Source organism: Salmo salar, chromosome ssa03 (genome assembly GCF_905237065.1).
Source record: "Salmo salar chromosome ssa03, Ssal_v3.1, whole genome shotgun sequence".
Classification (NCBI taxonomy): domain Eukaryota; kingdom Metazoa; phylum Chordata; class Actinopteri; order Salmoniformes; family Salmonidae; genus Salmo; species Salmo salar.
This window is the reverse complement of record NC_059444.1, coordinates 49739170-49761673: the sequence shown is the minus strand read 5'-3', so window position 1 is coordinate 49761673 and position 22504 is coordinate 49739170. Positions and strand designations below refer to the sequence as shown.

Here is a 22504-nt window from a genome sequence, read left to right as displayed (position 1 = left end):
TAGAGAGAGCACACACAGACATGCAAGGATGTGTGGTGGGGTGTGTGTGTGTTTGTTTGAGATTGATAGTCAGACACGGAGAGAAAGTGGGTTTTTTATTTTTTATGTTTTTATTTAGTTTTGTCCATTTTCTTTTGAGGTGGGGTTACAGGTACAAAAAAAAACAATCAAATAAATGAATACAAGATGTCCCCGTCCGTCTGTCCGTGTCCTCCCTCCCCACCTGGAAACCATTATTGAGTTAAGCAGTACAGTTATTGATTAACATTTCTCCCCATTCAGAAATGCTCTGAACATCGTGAAGAACGACCTAATAGCCAAAGTGGATGAGCTCTCTGGGGAGCATGAGGTGCTGAGAGAGGAACTGGAGGCCCTTAGGACCGCCAAGAAGAAAGTAGACACAAAGGTTAAAGAACTGGAAGAAGAGCTGAAGAGGTGAGGGGTGGTGGGAGTGTGTGCATGCGGGCATAGTGTGTGGGACTTTTGACTCTTATGACTCTTTGCCTCTTCAGGTTAAGAGCAGAGGCTCTGACTCTGGGAGCATCTCAGGACTCCAAGGATGAAGGAGGAGAAGATGTGAGTAAAACAAATAAACAAATGTACATTTAGTCATATAGAAGACACTCTTATCCAGAGCCACATATCATGGTTATAGAGTCATAAGATAGGTTTCCATCCAATTGGCAACAGATTTTCATGCAAATATTTTCAAATGTGCTTCCATCGGAGATGTGTTTCCATCAAATTGACTTGTTGCGGATAAAAGGCTATGCGTGGTGACTTAGTGCACATAAAACAAACTTTTGCAGTTAAACTCCCATGTACCAAATAAAAATACAATTTAAATGGGTTTCCATCACATTTTCATTTCTACTGATGGTTTTGTGACAAATTATTTTCGTTATATAGCGAATGTGCACAATCTGGTCTTGGCACATGCGCTCTAGCAAATACCTCACAGATACAGTCTGGGAATAGCCTACAACATGATGAGATTATTATGGACAAAAGAGCGAGATCGATCATCATGTTACCAGAATAAGACCCTAGATATTTATTGAAGAGGATCATTAAGCTCATCAATGTGGACTTTCACCACTCTGTGAAGTTCATAACTTATTTCATTTGTATCCTAATAAACTGCATGCTTTCCCGAGTCGTAGTGGGAGGACCACACAACACATCATCGCGTGACTCCAAGTTTACTTTGATATGATGGTTATTATACTGAACAAAACACAACATGCAACAATTTCATAGATTTTACTGAGTTACAGTTCATTTAAGGAAATCAGTCAATTGAAATAAATTCATTAGGCCCTAATCTATGTATAACACATGACTGGGATTACAGATAGGCATCTGTTGGTCACAGATACCTTAAAAAGTTTATGATAGAGAAATGAACATTCAGTTCTCTGGCAACAGTTCTGGTGGACCTTCCTGCAGTCAGCATGCCAATTGCTCACTCCCTCAAAACTTGAGACATCTGTGGGATTGTGTTGTGTGACAAAACTGAACATTTTAGATTGCCATTTTATTATCCCCAGGACAAGGTGCACCTGTGCAATGATCATGCTGTTTAATCAGCTTCTTGATATGCCACACCTGTCAGGTGGATGGATTATCTTGGCAAAGGAAAAATGCTCTGTAACCACATTTTTGCACAAAACTTGAGAGAAATAAGCTTTTTCTGCGTATGGAACATTTCTGGGATATTTTATTTCAACTCATAAAACATGGGACCAACACTTTACATGTTGCATTTATATTTCTGTTCAGTATATATCATTATTTGCTCATAAAGGCGTTTCCACCGCCTTTTCTTGCATAATTAATTTTACAGACAGAAAAATATCCCACTTTGTCTAGCGTATTTTGTTTTGTCTACATTTGCTATTTCCATCAGGCCTGTGGTGCAATTTTTTTTATCCGACATGTACTTTACGCGCATTAAAAGGTTGTATGGAAACCTGGTTTCTGTAGGTAACATTTTCTTTAATAAAGCAGAAAAATCAAGTAAGGAAAAACTAGTGTGGTGGAATTATTGTAATCAAAAATGAGACTTTTAGATTTCTTCAAAACAATCAAACTTTATTATTTAATTACTGCAGTAATGGAGCTGGTTGGTAATCACCCCTGGAGGTGATCACTGGGAACTCAACGAGCTGGTTTGAGCCACAGCGTTTTATAGCAAAGTCCATCCTTCTTCAGTTTACATGACAAACAACAGATGTATGGAATGGGTCATGAGGTTAAGATTTGTATGAAAGATGCTTATAATTCACAGCAGACAGTATCTTCTGCTAAAACTGTCCTCATTGTGTAGAAACCAGAGTCTGGCCCCCCCAACTCCACACTGAAGCCATCTCCCCCTGGTACCCCAGTACAGAAACATTAACTCATGTCAGTGTTAAATTCCCCAGAGGCCCACTTTCAGGTCACACAGACACAATAGAGTTATAAGAACTCTCTATTTTGTTGCATAAAACAACCATTTGATGCAATTACAGTATTATAACATAGTCTTGCAATTTTGCTTTCACACTAATGCAGCTGGTAGTGCAAGAAAGGCAAGTACAACAGTGATTTTTCTTTTTTTTTTCAAATGTCGAATTACTGTAATTGGTGGTAGATTTGTTATATATGGGTTAATCCTGGGAGAATGCCACCTGCCAAATTACTATTGAGATTATTGTGCCAGTTTTCTCTGTAGAACTGACCTTGGTAGTTTGCCAGAAATGCCTTTGCAGGAGCCCTCAATCCTAATTGAGCTCATATGAAATTCACAACCGCATTTCACATACCTACCTGTTCAACTAAGATTAGCTAGGGCAGGGGTTCCCCAATTTATTTTAGCCCACGACCCCATTTTTATATACAAAATGTTTCGCGACCCCACCTTGTAACAAAGTGATGTAATCAACAGTCAATGTTTTTACTTCTACTTTTGACAGTATTTCAATCTACAGGAAGTATGGTTTGAAGTGACTGAAATGCATCAGAAAGGTATTGGACAGTTCAAAAGATCATCAGGCCATAATTTTGTATGATCTTGTTTTTTTTTCTTCCCCCAGTCTGATTTAGTACCTGGTCTTGTCCACTGTTCTGATGAGTCCTGCGTGGCTTGTGGGCATTGTAGAGGGGCACACATACAGTGCATTCGGAAAGTATTCAGACCCCTTCACTTTTTCCACATTTTGTTACGTTTAGGGCTATGGCGGTCATGAAATTTTGTCAAACGGTGATTGTCAGGCAAATAACTGCCAGGCTCACGGTAATTGACTGTTAATTATCATAAACACATTTAGCATCTCCTGCCTTCCACGCATAGCCTACAAGCCACTGATGCAGACCTTTGGAACATCTACATTTTAAAAAGTCTAATAAATCCATGTAATGTAGCCTACACCAGTGGTTCCCAAACTTTTTATAGTCCCATACCCCTTCAAACATTCAACCTCCAGCTACGTACCCCCTCTATCACCAGGGTCAGCGCACTCTCAAATGTTGTTTTTTGCCATCATTGTAAGCCTGCCACACACACTATACAATACATTTATTAAACATAAGAATGAGTGTGAGTTTTTGTCACAACCCGGCTCGTGGGAAGTGAAAAAGAGCTCTTATAGGACCAGGGCACAAATAATAATAATCAATAATTTGGCACTTTATTTAACCATCTTACATATAAAACCGTATTTGTTCATCGGAAATTGTGAATAACTCACCACAGGTTAATGAGAAGGGTGTGCTTGAAAGGATGCACATAACTCTGCAATGTTGGGTTGTATTGGAGAGAGTCTTCAATCATTTTACACACACGGTCTGTGCCTGTATTTAGTTTTCATGCTAGTGAGGGCCGAGAATCCACTCTCACATAGGTACGTGGTTGCAAAAGTCATCAGTGTCTTAACAGCGCGATTTGCAACAAGGCAGGATACTCTGAGCGCAGCCCAATCCAGAAATCTGGCAGTGGCTTCTGATTAAATTAAATTTTCACAGGACTGCTTGTTTCAATTTAGATGAGGCTCTCTTGTTCAGATATCGGTAAGTGGACTAGAGGCAGGGCATGAAAGGGATAACGAATCCAGTTGTTTGTTTCATCTGTTTCGGGAAAGTACCTGCGTAATTGCGCGCCCAGCTCACTCAGGTGCATCGCTATATCACATTTGACATTGTCCGTAAGCTTGAGTTAATTTGCACTCAGAAAAGCATACAATGATGGAAAGACCTGTGTGTTGTCCTTTTAATGCAGACAGAGAAGAGCTCCAACTTGTTAATCATAGCCTCAATTTTGTCCCGCACATTGAATATAGTTGCGGAGAGTCCCTGTAATCATAGATTCAGATCATTCAGGCAAGAAAAAACATCACCCAGATAGGCCAGTCGTGTGAGAAACTCGTCATCATGCAAGCGGTCAGACAAGGGGAAATTATGGTCAGTAAAGAAAACTTTAAGCTCGTCTCGCAATAAAAAAAAAAAAAGTCAATACTTTGCCCCTTGATAACCAGCACACTTCTGTGTGTTGTAAAAGCGTTGCATAGTGCAGAAAATACCCGAGAGTTCAGGGGCCTTGCTTTAACAAAGTTAACCATTTTCACTGTAGTGTCCAAAACGTATTGCAAGCTGTCAGGCATTCCCTTGGCAGCAACAGCCTCTCAGTGGATGCTGCAGTGTCCTCAAGTGACGTTGGGAGCAACCGCTTGCATGCGCTTTTCCACTCCACTATGTCTCCCTGTCATGGCTTTTGCACCATCAGTACAGATACCAACATGAGCAGCAGCTACGTTTGGCTACATACGGACCATTAGCGAAATTCCCGCGAGAGAGTAACGGTCAATGTGATTGAGGCCATCACTTTTTAATAGAGGCCATCACTCTGTTTTCTCACGCAATTGCATAGCCTATAGAAATGTTGCGGAACATGATCTCATGGGCTCTCATGAAGTGTTTGATTCGATTTTTGAATACATTTGCATTGCTGTCAGAGTGATTAGAGGGACAATAGAGGCTCGTAACCACCGGTGTGGCGGTAATACGATCACCGTAACAGCCCTGGTTGCGTTACAGCCTTATTTGAAAATGGATTCAATCGTTTTTTTTCCCTCATCAATCTACACACAATACCCCGTAATGACAAAGTAAAAACAGGTTTTTAGAATATTTAGCAAATGTATTAAAAATAAAAAACTATCACATTTACATAAGTATTCATACCCTTTACTCAGTACTTTGTTAAAGCACCTTTGGCAGCGATTAAGCCTTGAGTCTTCTTGGGTATGACGCTACAAGCTTGGCAGATCTGAATTTGGGGAGTTTCTCCCATTCTCTGCAGATCCTTTCAAGCTTTGTCATGTTGGATGGGGAGCATCGCTGCACAGCTATTTTCAGGTCTCTCCAGAGATGTTCGATCGGGTTCAAGTCCAGGCTCTGGCTGGGCCACTGAAGGACATTCAGAGACTTGTCCCGACGCCACTCTTGCGTTGTCTTGGCTGTGTGTTTAGGGTTGTTGTCCTGTTGGAAGATGAACCTTTGCCCCAGTCTGAGGTCCTGAATGCTCTGGAGCAGGTTTTCATCAAGGATCTCTCTGTACTTTCCTCCATTCATCTTTCTCCCGATCCTGACTAGTCTCCCAGTCCCTACAGTTGAAAAACATCCCCACAGTAAGATGCTGCCACCACCATGCTTCACCGATGGGATGGTATTGGCCAGGTGCTGAGCGGTGCATGGTTTCCTCCAGACGTGACTCTTGGCATTCTGTCTGGCCACTCTACTATTAAGGCCTGATTGGTGGAGTGCTGCAGAGATAGTTGTACTTCTGTAAGGTTCTTTCAACTCCACAGAGGAACTCTGGAGCTCTGTCAGTGACCACCGGGTTCTTGGTCACCTCCCTGACCAAGGCCCTTCTCCCCCGATTGCTCAGTTTGGCCAGCTCTAGGAAGAGTCTTGGTGGTTCCAAACTCCTTCCATTTAAGAATGATGGAGGCCACTGTCTTCTTGGGGACCTTCAATGCTGCAGAAATGTTTTGGTACCCTTCCCCAGATCTGTGCCTCGACACAATCCTGTCTCGGAGCTCTACGTACAATTCCATCGACTGCATGGCTTGGTTTTTGCTCTGATCTGCACTGTCAACTGTGGACCTTATATAGACAGGTGTGTGCCTTTCCAAATCATGTCCAATCAATTGAATGTACCACAGGTGGACTCCAATCAAGTTGTAGAAACATGTCAAGAATTATCAATTGAAACAGGATGCATCTGAGCTCAATTTCGAGGCTCATAGCAAAGGGTCTGAATATTTATGTAAGTTGGTTATTTGTAATAAATTTGAAAGAAATCTAAAATCCTGTTTTCGCTTTGTCGTTATGTGTGTAGATTGAGGGGAAAAAATAATTTAATACATTTTAAAATAAGGCTGTAACGCAACAACATTTGGAAAAAGTAAAGAGGTCTAAATTCTTTCCAAATGCACTGTACGTGTTCCTTAGTCTCTTAACTTTAAGTGATGGTGTCAAAATATTTTGTAGTTTGAACTGTTGAAAAGATAGAGGCATTTGTAGGAAGATAACAGAAACCGCTCTGTTTATTACAACCACATCTAGCGGCTACTGGAGATTCTCTCGCGACCCCATTTTCAAATCGGGTGACCCCTCTTTTGGGAAACTGTAAGGGCACAAGGCGAGACCAAAATGCAGACACAAGAGGCAGATGGTTGAGCTCTGATATTTATTACAGCAAAAGGGGTAGGCAAAAGGCAGGTCGGGGACAGGCGAGAGTTCATAAACCAGGTCAGAGTCAAAACAGTACAAGGGGATAGGCAGGCTCGAGGTCAGAACAGGCAGAGTGGTCAGGCAGGCGGAATCGGCGTCAGGACAGGCAAGGGTCAAAACCATGAGGGCTAGGAAAAAACAGAGACTGGGAAAAATAGGAGCTAGGAGAAATGCCGGTTGATTTGGCAAAACAAGCCGAACTGGCACAGAGAGACAGGAAACACAGGGATAAATACACCGGGGACTAATGGGGAAAACAGGAGACACCTGGAGGTGGGTGGAGACAATCACCAAGACAGGTGAAACAGATCAGGGTGTGACAGAAATGCTGATCTAGGGGCATGTTAAGCTAACTATGCCTCTTGGGTTGGCATTCAATAGTTTTCTTTCTGAAAATGTTGTGAAAAAGAACATTTCTGACAGCCAGCACAGAACAGTTTGGGGTCAGCAGGCACAACAGTGTAAAAGAGTATGAATATGCCCTCTTTCCTCCCCCCTTCTCTCTTCTTCCCTTCTCATCCTCCCCTCTCTCTTCCTCTCTTCTCTCCCCCGCCTTCTCTCCCCCGCCTCCCTTTTCTCCTCCTCCTTTTCTCCCTCAGTACTCGTCTCCGATGGTGGATGGGGATGTGACTATGACGCAGCGTCGGCGTTTCACGCGGGTAGAGATGGCCAGGGTCCTGATGGAGAGGAACCAGTACAAGGAGAGACTAATGGAACTACAGGAGGCTGTCCGGTGGACAGAGATGATTAGGTGATGAGAGGAGAAGGAGGAGGGGAGTGAGGGGTAAAGGGGAGAGGAACCAGTACAAGGAGAGGCTAATGGAGATGCTGTAGGCCGTCTGGTGGACAGAGATGATCAGGAAAGGCAGGCCCTATCTCCTATATTTAGCATGACAATGACCAAAGACGTTGACAAGACCAACAGATCTGTGATCATGCTAGGTATATGCTGCTCCCATGCTTTATTCCTGCAAAAACATGCCTCTCTCTGTCTCCTCAGGGCATCCAGGGAGAGTCCTCAGATGCAGGAGAAGAAGAAATCCACCATTTGGCAGTTGTGAGTTGTTATCAGTGCCATGGAGCATAAAGATGTCAGCATACTTCAACAAGTGTGCTCGCATACTCCCTTAAAAGATGTTCGCTTGAAAAATGATAAAAAAGCGGCAATAGTTCTGTTTGTCAATTTTGAGACGACTCAAAATAGTCCTAATTAATCTAAGATAACTCAATAAATCAGTCATTTATTTTGACGTTTTTGCCACGGAGTTCTTAGTTGTGCAATATTACATCTAAGATGTTTGGTGCAGTAGTTCTCAATATTTTTTAATTTTTTAAATGAGTCGCCTCTTGTTAAATGACCACAAAGACTTTATAGAAGAATCCCTACTGTTGACCAATCACGACGAAAGGGCGTAGGCTTCGGCTTGCCTCGAGAAAAAATGTTGTGTGCCCGAACAGCCAAAAAACCCTTACCCGAAATTCAAAACGAACAGAAACATCACAAAATGCCGTCAGAATATACAGTTGAAGTCGTAAGTTTACTTACACCTTAGCCAAATACATTTAAACTCTGTTTTTCACAATTCCTGACATTTAATCCTAGTAAAATTGCCTGTCTTAGGTCAGTTAGGATCACCACTTCATTTTAAGAATGTGAAATGTCAGAATAATAGTAGAGAGTGATTTATTTATTTTTAGCACATTCCCAGTGGGTTAGAAGTTTACATACACTCAATCAGCATTGCCTTTAAATTGTTTAACTTGGGTCAAACGTTTCGGGTAGCCTTCCACAAGCTTCTCACAATAAGTTGGGTGAATTTTGGCCCATTCCTCCTGACAGAGCTGGTGTAACTGAGTCTGGTTTGTAGGCCTCCTTGCTCGCACACGCTTTTTCAGTTCGTCCCACAAATGTTCTATAGGATTGAGGTCAGGGCTTTGTGATGGCCACTCCAATACCTTGACTTTGTTGTCCTTAAGCCATTTTGCCACAACTTTGGAAGTATGCTTGGGGTCATTGTCCATTTGGAAGACCCATTTGCGACCAAACTTTAACTCCCTGACTGATGTCTTGAGATGTTGCTTTAATATATCCACATAATTTTCCATCCTCATGATGCCATCTATTTTGTGAAGTGTACCAGTCCCTCCTGCAGCAAAGCACCCCCACAACATGATGCTGCCACCCCCATGCTTCACGGTTGGGATGGTGTTCTTCGGCTTGCAAGCGTCCCCCTTTTTCCTCCAAACATAACGATGGTCATTATGGCCAAACAGTTCTATTTTTGTTTCATGAGACCAGAGGACATCTCTCCAAAAAGTATGATCTTTGTCCCCATGTGCAGTTACAAACCGTAGTCTGCCTTTTTTTATGTCGGTTTTGGAGCAGTGGCTTCTTCCTTGCTGAGCGGCCTTTCAGGTTATGTCAATATAGGACTCGTTTTACTGTGGATATAGATAATTTTGTACCTGTTTTCTCCAGCATCTTCACAAGGTCCTTTGCTGTTGTTCTGGGATTGATTTGCACTTTTTGCACCAAAGTACGTTAATCTCTAGGAGACAGAACGCGTCTCCTTCCTGAGCGGTATGACGGCTGCGTGGTCCTATGGTGTTTATACTTGCGTACTATTGTTTGTACAGATGAACGTGGTACCTTCAGGCGTTTGGAAATTGTTCTCAAGGATGAACCAGACTTGTGGAGGTCTACAATTTCTTTTCTGAGGTCTAGGCTGATTTCGTTTTATTTTCCCATGATGTAAAGCAAAGAGTTTGAAGGTAGGCCTTGTATTACATCGACAGGTACACCTCCAATTGACTCAAATGATGTAAATTAGCCTATCAGAAGCTTCTAAAGCCATGACATAATTTTCTGGAATTTTCCAAGCCGTTTAAAGGTACAGTCAATTTAGTGTATGTAAACTTCTGACCCACTGGAATTGTGATACAGTGAATTATCAGTGAAATAATGTGTCTGTAAACAGATGTTGGAAAAATTACTTGTGTCATGCACAAAGTAGATGTCCTAACCAACATGCCAAAACTATAGTTTAACAAGAAATTTGTGGAGTGGTTGAAAAACGAGTTTTAATGACTCCAACCTAAGTGTATGTAAACTTCCGACTTCAACTGTATGCGCAAACTCTTCCGAACTGTTTCTGCTGGGAAGCATGCGGACACCTTAAGGCTGTGTACTGTATGCTTTGTAATGTACACCACTGTTCATTAGTTTGGGGTCACTTAGAAATGTCCTTGTTTTTGAAAGAAAAGCACATTTTTTGTCCATTAAAATAACATCAAATTGATCAGAAATACAGTGTAGACATTAATGTTGTAAATGACTATTGTAGCTGGAAATGGCTGACTTTTTATGGAATATCTACACAGGCGTACAGAGGCCCATTATCATCAATCATCACTCCTGTGTTCCAATGGCACGTTGTGTTAGCTTAATTCCAAGTTTCTCATTTTAAAAGGCTAATTGATCATTAGAAAACACCTTTTGCAATTATGTTAGCACAATTGAAAACTGTTGTCCTGATTAAAGAAGCAATAAAACTGACCTTCTTTAGACTAGTTGAGTATCTGGAGCATCAGCATTTGTGGGTTCGATTACAGGCTCAAAATGTCCAGAAACAAAGACCTTTCTTCTGAAACTCGTCAATCTATTCTTGTTCTGAGAAATGAAGGCTATTCCATTTCTGATCAATTTGATGTTATTTTAATGGACAAAAAATGTGCTTTTCTTTCAAAAACAATGACATTTCTAAGTGACCGCAAACTTTGTAATGGTAGTGTACAGTTAATTAAATCTTTACTGAACTTTCTGACTGTACATCTCTCTCTCTCTTCTCTCCTTCCAGTTTCGCCCGTCTGTTCAGTTCCTCGGCCAGTCCTCCACCAGTCAAGCGTCCGTACTACAGTGTCAACATCCACTACAAATCCCCATCCCCTGCAGGCTTCCCCCAGAGACGCAGCCACACCATGTGTCAGATCTCCACCTCAAACCGAACCCTGGAGTTTTTCCCAGAAGAGTGAGAGAAAAACACACACCGACCTTTTTTATTTACATTCTTCCCTCACTCTCTCCGGCCATACCTTCATCCCTCTATCCCTCCACCCCTCTCTCTCTGATCATCCTCCATCTCTGTCCCTCCCTCCTTCCCATCCCTCTCCCTCCGTCCCTCCCTCTTATCTCTCCGTCCCTCTATCCCTTCCTTCCTCACTACGTCCATCTCCATCCCTCCCTTGTCCACCCTTTAACATTGTAGAGTGTGTAGGGAGAGTTTGGGGTTGCACTGTCGTAAGTGTAATCCTACAATATGTGTGATATAATTTATTACCTCCCATCATATTTTGAATCAGTTAGTAGTGCTCTTGCATGTGCCATCATGTTAAAGTGCAAAAGGATGTACGTAAGTATGGTTGCTAGTTCATATTACTGCTTTGTGCATTGTTCTTAGTGATTATTACTAAGTGCAGATCACATTGTGATTGCTGCTTATTTTGCGCTCTACTCCTGTCTATGGGTGTGTTCTTTTGTTTTCCATTCATTTTTTCATAGCTGGCTGTAGCTTAACTGCTTAAAAACACACAATGCTGCCTGTAGCTTCTCTCTTTCTTTGCAGCAGCTTGGCCGCGCTTGCTAACGCTTCGCTTCTCTCTCTCCGCCTCTCTCTCTCTCTCTATGCCTTTCTATCTTTCTCTCCACCCTCTGTTCTAGACTGGCCAGTAATGGTGTTGCGTCTCTCCTTAGCGACTCTGCGCTGTCGGCTCGTCGTGAGCAGCGCCGGGAACAGTACCGGCAGGTCCGAGAGCACATGCGCCGCGATGACGGCATTATGCAGGCCTGCGGCTGGAGCGTACCACCACGCTTCAAACAGGTACCGTCTCTCATCCACCTGTCCATCTGTCCGGTCGTTTGCCCACCAATCTGAGTATTTAGCAAGCATTCAGCATCCAAGTAAAATGCCATCCATGCCATCCCAGCTCTGCAGATTTAGCTGCGAAGAGACATAATCATTAGATCATTTGGTTTGGTACTGTCCATATGTAGCTTGTTTTTGGTTGCAGGTCTAGGAATGGCTGATGAATTGCAACATTTACCTGGAGCTAACTCTGCTGGGTGATTGAAAAGTCATAGTCAACTGATCAATAATATAATAATACTTTTAGCAAAAATGTCTTTAATTTACAAATTGTAGAAACTATGAGAATAGAAAGGTTCAGAACTTTTGTGAAACATCACAGCACAGTTGAAAAATATATGGCAAATAGAAATAAAAACTAGATGATCTTCAGAGATAGATGGGAGGGGTTGAGGGTAGATGAAGGACGGGATTAAAAACAAACAAATAACTATTGTAAAATACATTTTGTCCGTAAAATGTATACCCCTTCACTTTTTCCATACTTTGTTACATTACAGCCTTATTCTAAAATGTATTATTCCCTCATCAATACCCCATAATGACAAAAATATATATCTTTTTTCAAGTGTATTAAAAATAAACTGAAATACCTTATTTACAGAAGTATGCAGACCCTTTGCTATGAGACTTGAAATTGAGCTCAGGTGCATCCTGTTTCCATTGATCAGGATTGTACCGAGTCACAGATCTGGGGAAGGGTACCAAAACATTTCTGCAGCATTGAAGGTCCCCAAGAACACAGTGGCCTCCATCATACTTAAATGGAAGAAGTTTGGAGCCACCAAGACTCTTCCTAGAGCTAGCTGCCCGGCCAAACTGAGCAATCGGGGGAGGAAGGGCCTTGGTCAGGGAGGTGACCAAGAACCCGATGGTCACTCTGACAGAGCTCCAGAGTTCCTCTGTGGAGATGGGAGAACCTTCCAGAAGAACAACCATCTCTGCAGCACTCCACCAATCTGGCCTTAATGATAAAGTGGCCAGACGGAAGCCACTCCTCAGTAAAAGGCACGTGACAGCCCGCTTGGAGTTTGCCAAAAGGCACCTAAAGGACTCTCAGACCATGAGAAACAAGATTATCTGATATGATGAAACCAAGATTGAACGCTTTGGCCTGAATGCCAAGCGTCACGTCTGGAGGAAACCTGGTACCGCTCTTCACCTGGCCAATACCATCCCTACGGTGACTCATGGTGGTGGCAGCATCATGCTGTGGGGATGTTTTTCCACGCCAGGGACTGGGAGACTAGTCAGGATTGAGGGATAGATGAACAGAGAAAACTACAGAGAGATTCTTGATGAAAACCTGCTCCAGAGCGATCAGGACCTCAGACTGGGGTGAAGGTTCACCTTCGAACAGGACAACGACCCTAAGCACACAGCCAAGGCAACACAGGAGTGGCTTCGAGACAAGTCTCTGAATGTCCTTGAGTGGCCCAGCCAGAGCCTGGACTTGAACCCGATTGAACATCTCTGGAGAGACCTGAAAATAGCTGTGCAGTGACGCTCCCTCTCCAACCTGACAGAGCTTGAGAGGATCCGGATAGAAGAATGGGAGAAACTCCCCAAATACAGGTGTGTCAAAGCTTGTAGCGTCATACCCAAGAAGACTCGAGGCTGTAATCGCTGCCAAAGGTGCTTCAACAAAGTACTGAGTGAAGGGTCTGAATACTTATGTAAATGTAATATTTTAGTTATTGTTTTTTTATACATTTGCCAAAAATTCTAAAAAACTGTTTTTGCATTGTCATTATTGGGTATTGTGTGTAGATTTAATGAAAAAACCAACAACTGAATCCATTTTAGAATAAGGCTGTAACGTAACAAAATGTGGAAAAAGTGAAGGGGTCTGAATACTTTCCAAATGCACTGTAAGCTGGAAGTAGAAGCCTAAGTGTTGTCCATTAGTTTACTCCAATTAGGGGAGGGGTGGTAGGTTTAGGGGAAAATAATAAAAGGAACATATTTTTTTTAAATATCATATTTACAACAAAAAAGATATGGGGGATTGGAAATGATGCAGACAATTACATTGATGGAAGCTACAATCTATCTGCAATATTAAATCTACCCCCTAAATATATAAAAACATATATTTAACAAAAAATGCCATCCATGTAGCAGTCAAAATACATCATATAGGGCGGTGTCTCTCTAACTCTATTTCTCCCATAGACTGGTGCTCAGCTGGACAGTGCACTGGAAGGCCCGCTGAAGAAACAACAGGCAAGTTACACCCACAGGGTCCCTCCCTAACCTAGCATGAGCCGTGCTTAGTTACCCCATAGACCCATCACAAGACACACCAACAAACCCCACAGTCTGACACAACACCTACACTGGATTCAGAAAGTATTCAGATCCCTTCACTTTTTCCACATTTTGTTACTTTACAGCCTTATTCTAAAATTGATTAAATACATGTTTTTTCTCATACACCTACACATAATACCCAATATTGACAAAGTGATAACAGGTTTTTAGACATTTTTGCAAATGTATTCAAAATAAAAACGGATACCTTATTTACGTAAGTATTCAGACCCTTTGCTATCAGACTCGAAATTGAGCTCAGGTGCATCCTGTTTCCATTGATCATCCTTGAGATCTACAACTTGATTGGAGTTCACCTGTGGTAAATTCAATTGATTGGACATGATTTGGAAAGGCACACACCTGTCTATACAAGGTCCCACAGTTGACAATGCATGTCAGAGCAAAAACCAAGCCATGAGGTCGAAGGAATTGTCCGTAGAGCTCCGAGACAGGATTGTGTCGAGGCACAGTGGGAGCTTTTCTCTTTTGTTCTCTATTTTTATTTCACCTTTATTTTTTTAGCAGGAGTCCCATTTGAGATTTAGATCTCTCTTACAAGGGAGCCTTGCATATACACAATTTATAAATACAACATAATACAAATACAAAATTACAAAACATACTCAGGAGAATCATTCCTCAGCATAGATGTCCCCATTCAACAATTTGTACTGCCTGAGAGGCACCAGTACATCTAGTTGCAGGGAACTCTGTAGATTGTTCCACACATGGGGTGCAAGGAAACCAAAAGCAGATTTACCCAACTCTGTGGAGACCGAAGGGATCTCCAGAGTTAGCCATCCCTAAGACATGGTTTGGTCATTCGTACATTAACATTTTGTTAATGACGTTAGGTACTGCGGAACTGTATTGTTCCCCCAAGCAAGGGAGAGGCCAATGACATCAGAGGGCACCATCAGACCAACTTCTTAAATGTCCTAGTCCATGAAGTTTGCACTTGTATCTAGAAAACACTATTCTGCTCAAAATATATATTTTTTTACCTTAAGTGTGTGTACATTACTGTATTAAGATATTGTTTTTCAACAGGAAAAGTAAAACAATAGCTGGAGTGTGTCTTTCAGCCCCTAAGCCTTGTCCCCAAGACACACATCAACAGACACCACACGGTCTGACACAGCTAACTGACTCAATGACCCTGTCCCTCATGCATGTGAACAGACGCCACTCAACCTACTGATACAACATCTACCTAAAACCCAAACGCTCTGTCCCCACAATACACACAACACTTACCTCTAACCCAACACACATCGACAGATGCCACACAGTCTGACACACCTCTCTAACTACAAAACCCTGTCCCCAAGTAGACACACATCAACCTACAACACACAATCTGACATAAGCTATTGACACAATGCCCCTGTCCCTCAGTCATGTTAACAGACACCCCACAACCTGCTGACACTGTCCCTCTGCTATATCAACCTACCTCCAATCTCAAAGCTCTTCCCCAAGACACATCAGATATGTCAAAAGTGTGGTTATACGGCTATATGAATACAGAAATGTCGGTTTGATTTAAATGAGTGGTAATGGCTTCTTCTATTAGAGGTCTTGGAGCAGTTTTGTGATTGGAGGGTTTGTCTGTCTGTCTTCTCCCAGGCTAATGAGAAGGAGGACAACCGCATGAAGAATGTCCCTGTTCCTGTCTACTGTCGCCCCCTAGTGGAGAAGGACCCCAACAGGAAGGTAAACAAACAAACAAATATGTACTTGGTTAAAGCCACAATCTGTAATATTTACCACTGTTCAATCAATCGTCATGTTAATTAATTATATATATATATACCCATTGATTCTTTTTTTAACTTTATTTAACTAGGCAAGTCAATTAAGAACAAATTATTATTTACCATCATGGCCTACCAAAAGGCAAAAGGCCTCCTGCTGGGATGGGGGCTGGGACTAAAACAAATAAAAGATATATAGGACAAAACACACCACGACAAGAGAGACACCACAACACTACATAAAGAGAGACCCAAGACAACAACATAGCATGGAAGCAACACATGAAAACACAGCATGGTAGCAACACAACATGACAACAACATGGTAGCAACACAACATGGCAGCAGCACAACATGGTAGCAGCACAAAACATGGTACAAACATTATTGGGCACAGACAACAGCACAAAGGGCAAAAAGGTAGAGACAACAATACATCACACGAAGCAGCCACAACTGTCAGTAAGCGTGTCCGTGATTGAGTCTTTGAATGAAGAGATGGAGGTAAAACGGTCCAGTCTGAGTGTTTTTTGCAGCTCGTTCCAGACGCTAGCTGCAGCGAACTGAAAATAGGAGCGACCCAGGGATGTGTGTGCTTTGGGGACCTTTAACAGAATGTGACTGGCAGCACGGGTGTTGTATGTGGAGGATGAGGGCTGCAGTAGGTATCTCAGATAGTGGGGAGTGAGGCTTAAGAGGGTTTTATAAATAAGCATCAACCAGTGGATCTTGCGACGGGTATATAGAGATCACCAGTTTTCAGAGTAGTATAGAGGGCAGTGATGTGTCCTAAAAGGAGCATTGGTGGCAAATCTGATGGCCAAATGGTAAAGAACATCTAGCCGCTCGAGAGCGGTGTTAACAATGTGTGTAAACAAACTCTGTTTAGTTGTGGTGTGCGGCGGGCGTGGACCTGACGGGATGGAAGACGTGCACTCAGGAAATTATGACAGTAAAGGCTGGCCCCGGCAACAGCGTTACGAATCCTCTAGCCATAGAGGAGGGAGAGGGAGGAGACGGCAAGAGCAACCACAGCTCACCAGAGAAGAGAAAGGTACTGTCTGTCTCTTGATCTAGTTGGTTTGTTAGTTAATTTAGCTAATGTTTTAGTTTGAAAACATACTTATTGCCCCTACTTCCGTTTCTCACCCCCACCTCTCCCTCCTTTTCTGTCCCTCTCCCTTTCCTTCCCCCAGTCTAAGGAGCTCCATGAAACAGACACTATGAGTAGCAGAGTCTGGATCCTGACCAGTACCCACTCGGCCAGCAAGGTGTTAAATAATACTTTTTTGTATCTAATAAGTTGTACTTGTAACTCAGCTTGTTGCTGCTATTTGTACAATTTATCAAATAATGAAAAACTATTATCATCATTAAGGTGGTCATCATTGATGCCAACCAGCCCGGCTCGTTGGTCGACCAGTTCAACGTCTGCAATGCCCACGTGCTCTGTATCTCCAGCGTGCCAGGTTAGCGGTCAAACCGTAACACAAACACATAGTACTCACCTATTAGACCAACTCTACCGCAACTTGACAACTTAGCACCCTACTACTATAATAACACAACCAGATCTACTACCACAACATGACCACATACATTAGCACTCACAATCTGGACCAAATCTACTGCAACTTGACCACTAAGGAATCTACTGCCATAATAACATGACTACCTATCCTACACCCTGTCTATTAACGCAACACAACCATATAGCACTCTCCACCTGAACCAAATCTACTACCATGACATGACCATAGTATTCAGATCAAATCAACATAATATATACAGTGCATTCAGAAAGTATTCAGACCCCTGACTTTTTCCACATTTTGTTATTTTACAGCCTTGTTATGTAATTGCTTAAATAGTTTTTTGCCCCTCATCAATCTACACACAGTACCCCATAATGACAAAGCAAAAAAGGTTTTTAGAAATTTTTGCAAATGTATAAAAAAATTAAAACTGATATCACATTTACATAAGTATTCAGACCCTTTACTCAGTACTTTGTTGAAGCACTTTTTAGAGCAATTGGGTGATTCTCTGGAAATCTTGGTTTCAAAGATTTCAATCATTAAATATTTTAAAAGACTTGCATCAACAAATTTCCTTTTTAGGCATGAATAACAAGGTCTGAAGTGTTTGAGTATTAATTTAAAAACATTTACTGACAATTGAACACCTTTCTGAACATATTTTCCAAAACAAGTCCTTAAAAATCTCATTACCACAACGGTCTGAAAACATCAAAACCATTAGGAAAGCTAATACATTTTCAAAAAAAAAAATCTTGATTATTAACAGTTACTTGAAACTCTGAAATAATATATTTTTAAATAAAAAAAATATTTGATTTTGACTGATTTCTCTCATTACCGCAAAACCTTCCGCAATCTACAACCTAATATTTTTGATATTTCATTGAAACCTGACATATTTTCAAAATGATGTGGCAAACCTGAAAGAACATGATTTAAAAAAATATATTTATTCATTTATTTCACCTTTTATTTAACCAGGTAGGCTAGTTGAGAACAAGTTCTCATTTACAACTGCAACATGGCCAAGATAAAGCAAAGCAGTGAGACACAAACAACAGCACAGAGTTACATATGGAATAACCAAACACACAGTCAATAATACAATAGAAAAAGTCTATATACAGTGTGTGCAAATGAGGTAGGATAAGGGAGGTAAGGCAATAAATAGGCCATAGTGGCAAAATAATTACAATATAGCAATTAAACACTGGAGTGATAGATGTGCAGAAGATGAGTGTGCAAGTACAGATACTGGGGTGCAAAGGAGCAAAGTAAATAAAATAAATAACAGTATGGGGATGAGGTAGTTGGATGGGCTATTTACAGATGTGCTATGTACAGGTGCAGTGATCTGTGAGCTGCTCTGACAGCTGGTGCTTAAAGCTAGGAGGGAGATATGAGTCTCCAGCTTCAGTGGTTTTTGCAGTTCGTTCCAGTCATTGGCAGCAGAGAACTGGAAGGAGTGGCGGCCAAAAGAGGAATTGGCTTTGGGGATGACCAGTGAAATATACCTGCTGGAGTGCGTGCTACGGGTGTGTGCTGCTATGCTGACCAGTGAGCTGAGATAAGGCGGGGATCTGACACACTGAACTCTGTCTGAGAAGTAGTTGGTGAACCAGGCGAGGACGTCATTTGAGAAACCGAGGCTGTTGAGTCTGCCGATAAGAATGTGGTGTTTGTCAGAGTCGAAAGCCTTGGCCAGGTCGATGAATACAGCTGCATAGTATTGTCTCTTATGGTTATGATAATGTTTAGGACCTTGAGCGTGGCTGAGGTGCACCCATGACCAGCTCGGAAACCAGATTGCATAGCGGAGAAGGTACGGTGGGATTCGAAATGGTCGGTGATCTGTTTGTTAACTTGGCTTTCGAAGACCTTAGAAAGGCAGGGTAGGATAGATATAGTTCTGTAGCAGTTTGGGTCTAGAGTGTCTCCCCCTTTGAAGAGGGGGATGACCGCGGCAGCTTTCCAGTCTTTGGGGGATCTCAGATGATAAGAAAGAGAGGTTGAAGAGGCTAGTAATAAGGGTTGCAACAATTTCGGCTGATAATTTTAGAAAGAGAGGGTCCAGATTGTCTAGCCCGGCTGATTTTTGGGGTCCAGATTTTGTAGCTCTTTCAGAACATCAGCTATCTGGATTTGGGTGAAAGAGAAATGGGGGAGGCTTGGGCAAGTTGCTGTGTGGGGTGCACGGCTGTTGACTGGGGTGGGGGTAGCTAGGTGGAAAGCAAGGCCAGCCATACAAAAATGCTTATTGAAATTCTCAATTATCGTGGATTTATCGGTGGTGACAGTGTTTCCTAGCCTCAGTGCAGTGGGCAGCTGGGAGGAGGTGCTCTTATTCTCCATGGACTTTACAGTGTCCAAGAACTTTTTGGAGTTTGTGCTACAGGATGCAAATTTCTGTTAGGAAAGCAAAGGCTAGCTTTTTCAAACTGCCTGTGTATATTGGTTCCTAACTTCCCTGAAAAGTTGCATATCGCGGGGGCTATTCGATGCTAATGCTGTACGCCACAGGATGTTTTTGTGCTGGTCAAGGGCAGTCAGGTCTGGAGTGAACCAAGGGCTATATCTGTTCCTGGTTCTACATTTTTTTGAATGGGGCATGCTTATTTAAGATGGTGAGGAAAGCACTTTTAATGAATAACCAGGCATCCTCTACTGACGGAATGAGGTCAATATCCTTCCAGGATACCCGGGCCAGGTCGATTTAGAAAGTGTTTTAGGGAGCGTTTGACAGGGATGAGGGGTGGTCATTTGACCACAGACCCATTCCGGACGCAGGCAATGAGGCAGTGATCACTGAGATCCTGGTTGAAGACAGCAGAGGTGTATTTGGAGGGCAGGTTGGTTAGGATGATATCTATAAGGGTGCCGTGTTTACGGATTTGGGGTTGTACCTGGTAGGTTCATTGATAATTTGTGTGAGATTGAGGGCATCAAGCTTAGATTGTAGGATGGCCGGGGTGTTAAGCATGTCCCAGTTTAGGTCACCTAACAGCACGAGCTCTGAAGGTAGATGGTGGGGCAATCAATTCACATATGGTGTCCAGGGCACAGCTGGGGGCAGAAGGTGGTCTATAGCAAGTGGCAACGGTGAGAGACTTGTTTCTCGAAAGGTCGATTTTTAAAAGTAGAAGCTCAAATTGTTTGGGCACAGACCTGGATAGTAATGATGTATAGATTCTGTACATGCATTTAATATCAAACTACTATTTTTCCATTCATTAAATTAACAACTGTTGCGGTAATCATACATAGGTTTTGGAAATGAGGTTGATGATTTTGGTAATGATAATAAGTATACTAAGACTGAGGTATGCAAAAATCCTAGCAAAATGCTTGGCGCATAGAATTAAAAAAGTATTGTCAGATATTATTCATCCTAATCAGACAGGTTTTTTACATGGACGATACACTGGAGATAATATAAGACAAGTACTGGAAACAATAGAATACTGTCACGACTCCCGCCGAAGTCGGCCCCTCTCCTTGTTCGGGCGGCGTTCGGCGGTCGACGTCACCGGCTTACTAGTTGCCACCGATCGATGTTTCACTGTTCGTTTGGTTTTGTCTTTATTGTGTACACCTGTTTTTAATTTCGCTAATCATGTTCATTATTTAACATCTGCATTTCCTGTTTGTCTTGTCGGTGATTGTTTGTCTGTTTTGTGTAGTTGGAGGTGTTTCTCCAAACTATGTATTTTTCGATGAGAAGATTTATTGATAATTTTAGTAAACACGTTTGTTTACCTTTATCCCTGTGTCCTGCGCCTGACTCCTCCACTTCTCTAAGAAAACCATTACAATACTATGAAATATCGGGGACACCAGGCCTGGTTTTCATAGCTGATTTTGAAAAGGCTTTTGATAAAGTTGGACTGGAGTTTATATATAAATGCCTAGAATATTTCAATTTTGGTGAATCTCTTATAAAATGGGTTAAAGTTATGTATAGTAACCCTAGGTGTAAAATAGTAAATAATGGCTACATCTCAGAAAGTTTAAAACTATCTAGAGGAGTAAAACAAGGTTGTCCACTATCGGCATATTTATTTATTATTGCCATTGAAATGTTAGCTGTCAAGATTAGATCAAACAATAATATTAAGGAATTAGAAATCCGTGGCTTAAAAACCAAGGTGTCATTGTACGCCGATGATTCATGTTTTCTTTTAAAACCACAATTAGTCTCTCCACGGCCTCATAGAGGATCTAGATACTTTTGCTATCCTCTCTGGATTAAAACCAAATTATGATAAGTGTAATATTATAATAATTGTGTAATACGTAATAATATTACATATTGGATCACTAAAAAAATGCAAATTTTACATTACCATGTAGTTTACCAATTAAATGGTCTGACAGAGATGTGGACATACTCGGTATACAAATCCCAAAAGAAAGAAATGATCTCACTCTTATACATTTTTATAGAAAGTTAGCAAAAATAGATAAGATCTTGCTACCGTGGAAAGGAAAATACCTGTCTATTTGTGGAAATATCACCCTGATTAATTCTTTAGTCATATCACAGTTTACCTGTTTGCTTATGGTTTTGCTTACACCTAGTGACCTGCTTTTTAAATTATATGAACAAAAAATATTCAATTTTATTTTGAACGGCAAGCCAGATAAAATTAAAAGGGCCTATTTATATAACGAATATGAATTCGGAGAGCAGAAATTATTAAATATTAAAGCATTAGACCTCTCACTAAAGACATCAGTCATACCAAATTTATATTTAAATCCAAACTGGTTTTCTAGTAAATTGGTACAAATGTCTCATCCTATGTTCAAGAAGGGCCTTTTTCCCTTTATTCAGATTACACCTGCCCACTATCGGTTGTTTGAAAAGGAAATAATCTCCAAAATATCTTTATTTTTTATACAAGCCTTAGAAAGTTGTTTGCAATTTCAGTTTAATCCACCTGAAAAGACAGAACAAATAATACAGTAAATATTGTGGTTAAATTCAAATATAGTAATTGATAAAAAACTGTATTTTTCGAAGAAATGTTTAAAAAAGGTATAATTTTAGTGAATGATATTATAAATAGGACTGGTGGAGTGATGTCACACATGCAGCTAACACAGACATATGGAAATGTCTGCTCTACCCAAAATTACAACCAATTAATTGTAGCATTACCACAAAAATGGAAGAGGCAAGTAGAAGGGGAAA

The 22504-nt window shown here is 41.4% G+C and overlaps 1 protein-coding gene across 1 annotated transcript in view; it reads left to right on the top strand.

Annotated features, from left to right (window-relative positions):
* Positions 1-22504, top strand: part of mapk8ip3 (mitogen-activated protein kinase 8 interacting protein 3) — a 92003-nt gene that overhangs the window by 45472 nt on the left and 24027 nt on the right. Inside the window, 11 exon segments of the mRNA XM_014192220.2 lie at positions 283-435; positions 513-576; positions 7374-7525; positions 7775-7831; positions 10632-10802; positions 11525-11651; positions 13872-13922; positions 15642-15728; positions 16659-16823; positions 16966-17040; positions 17148-17238. Coding sequence (XP_014047695.2) covers positions 283-435; positions 513-576; positions 7374-7525; positions 7775-7831; positions 10632-10802; positions 11525-11651; positions 13872-13922; positions 15642-15728; positions 16659-16823; positions 16966-17040; positions 17148-17238 — 1193 coding nt within the window.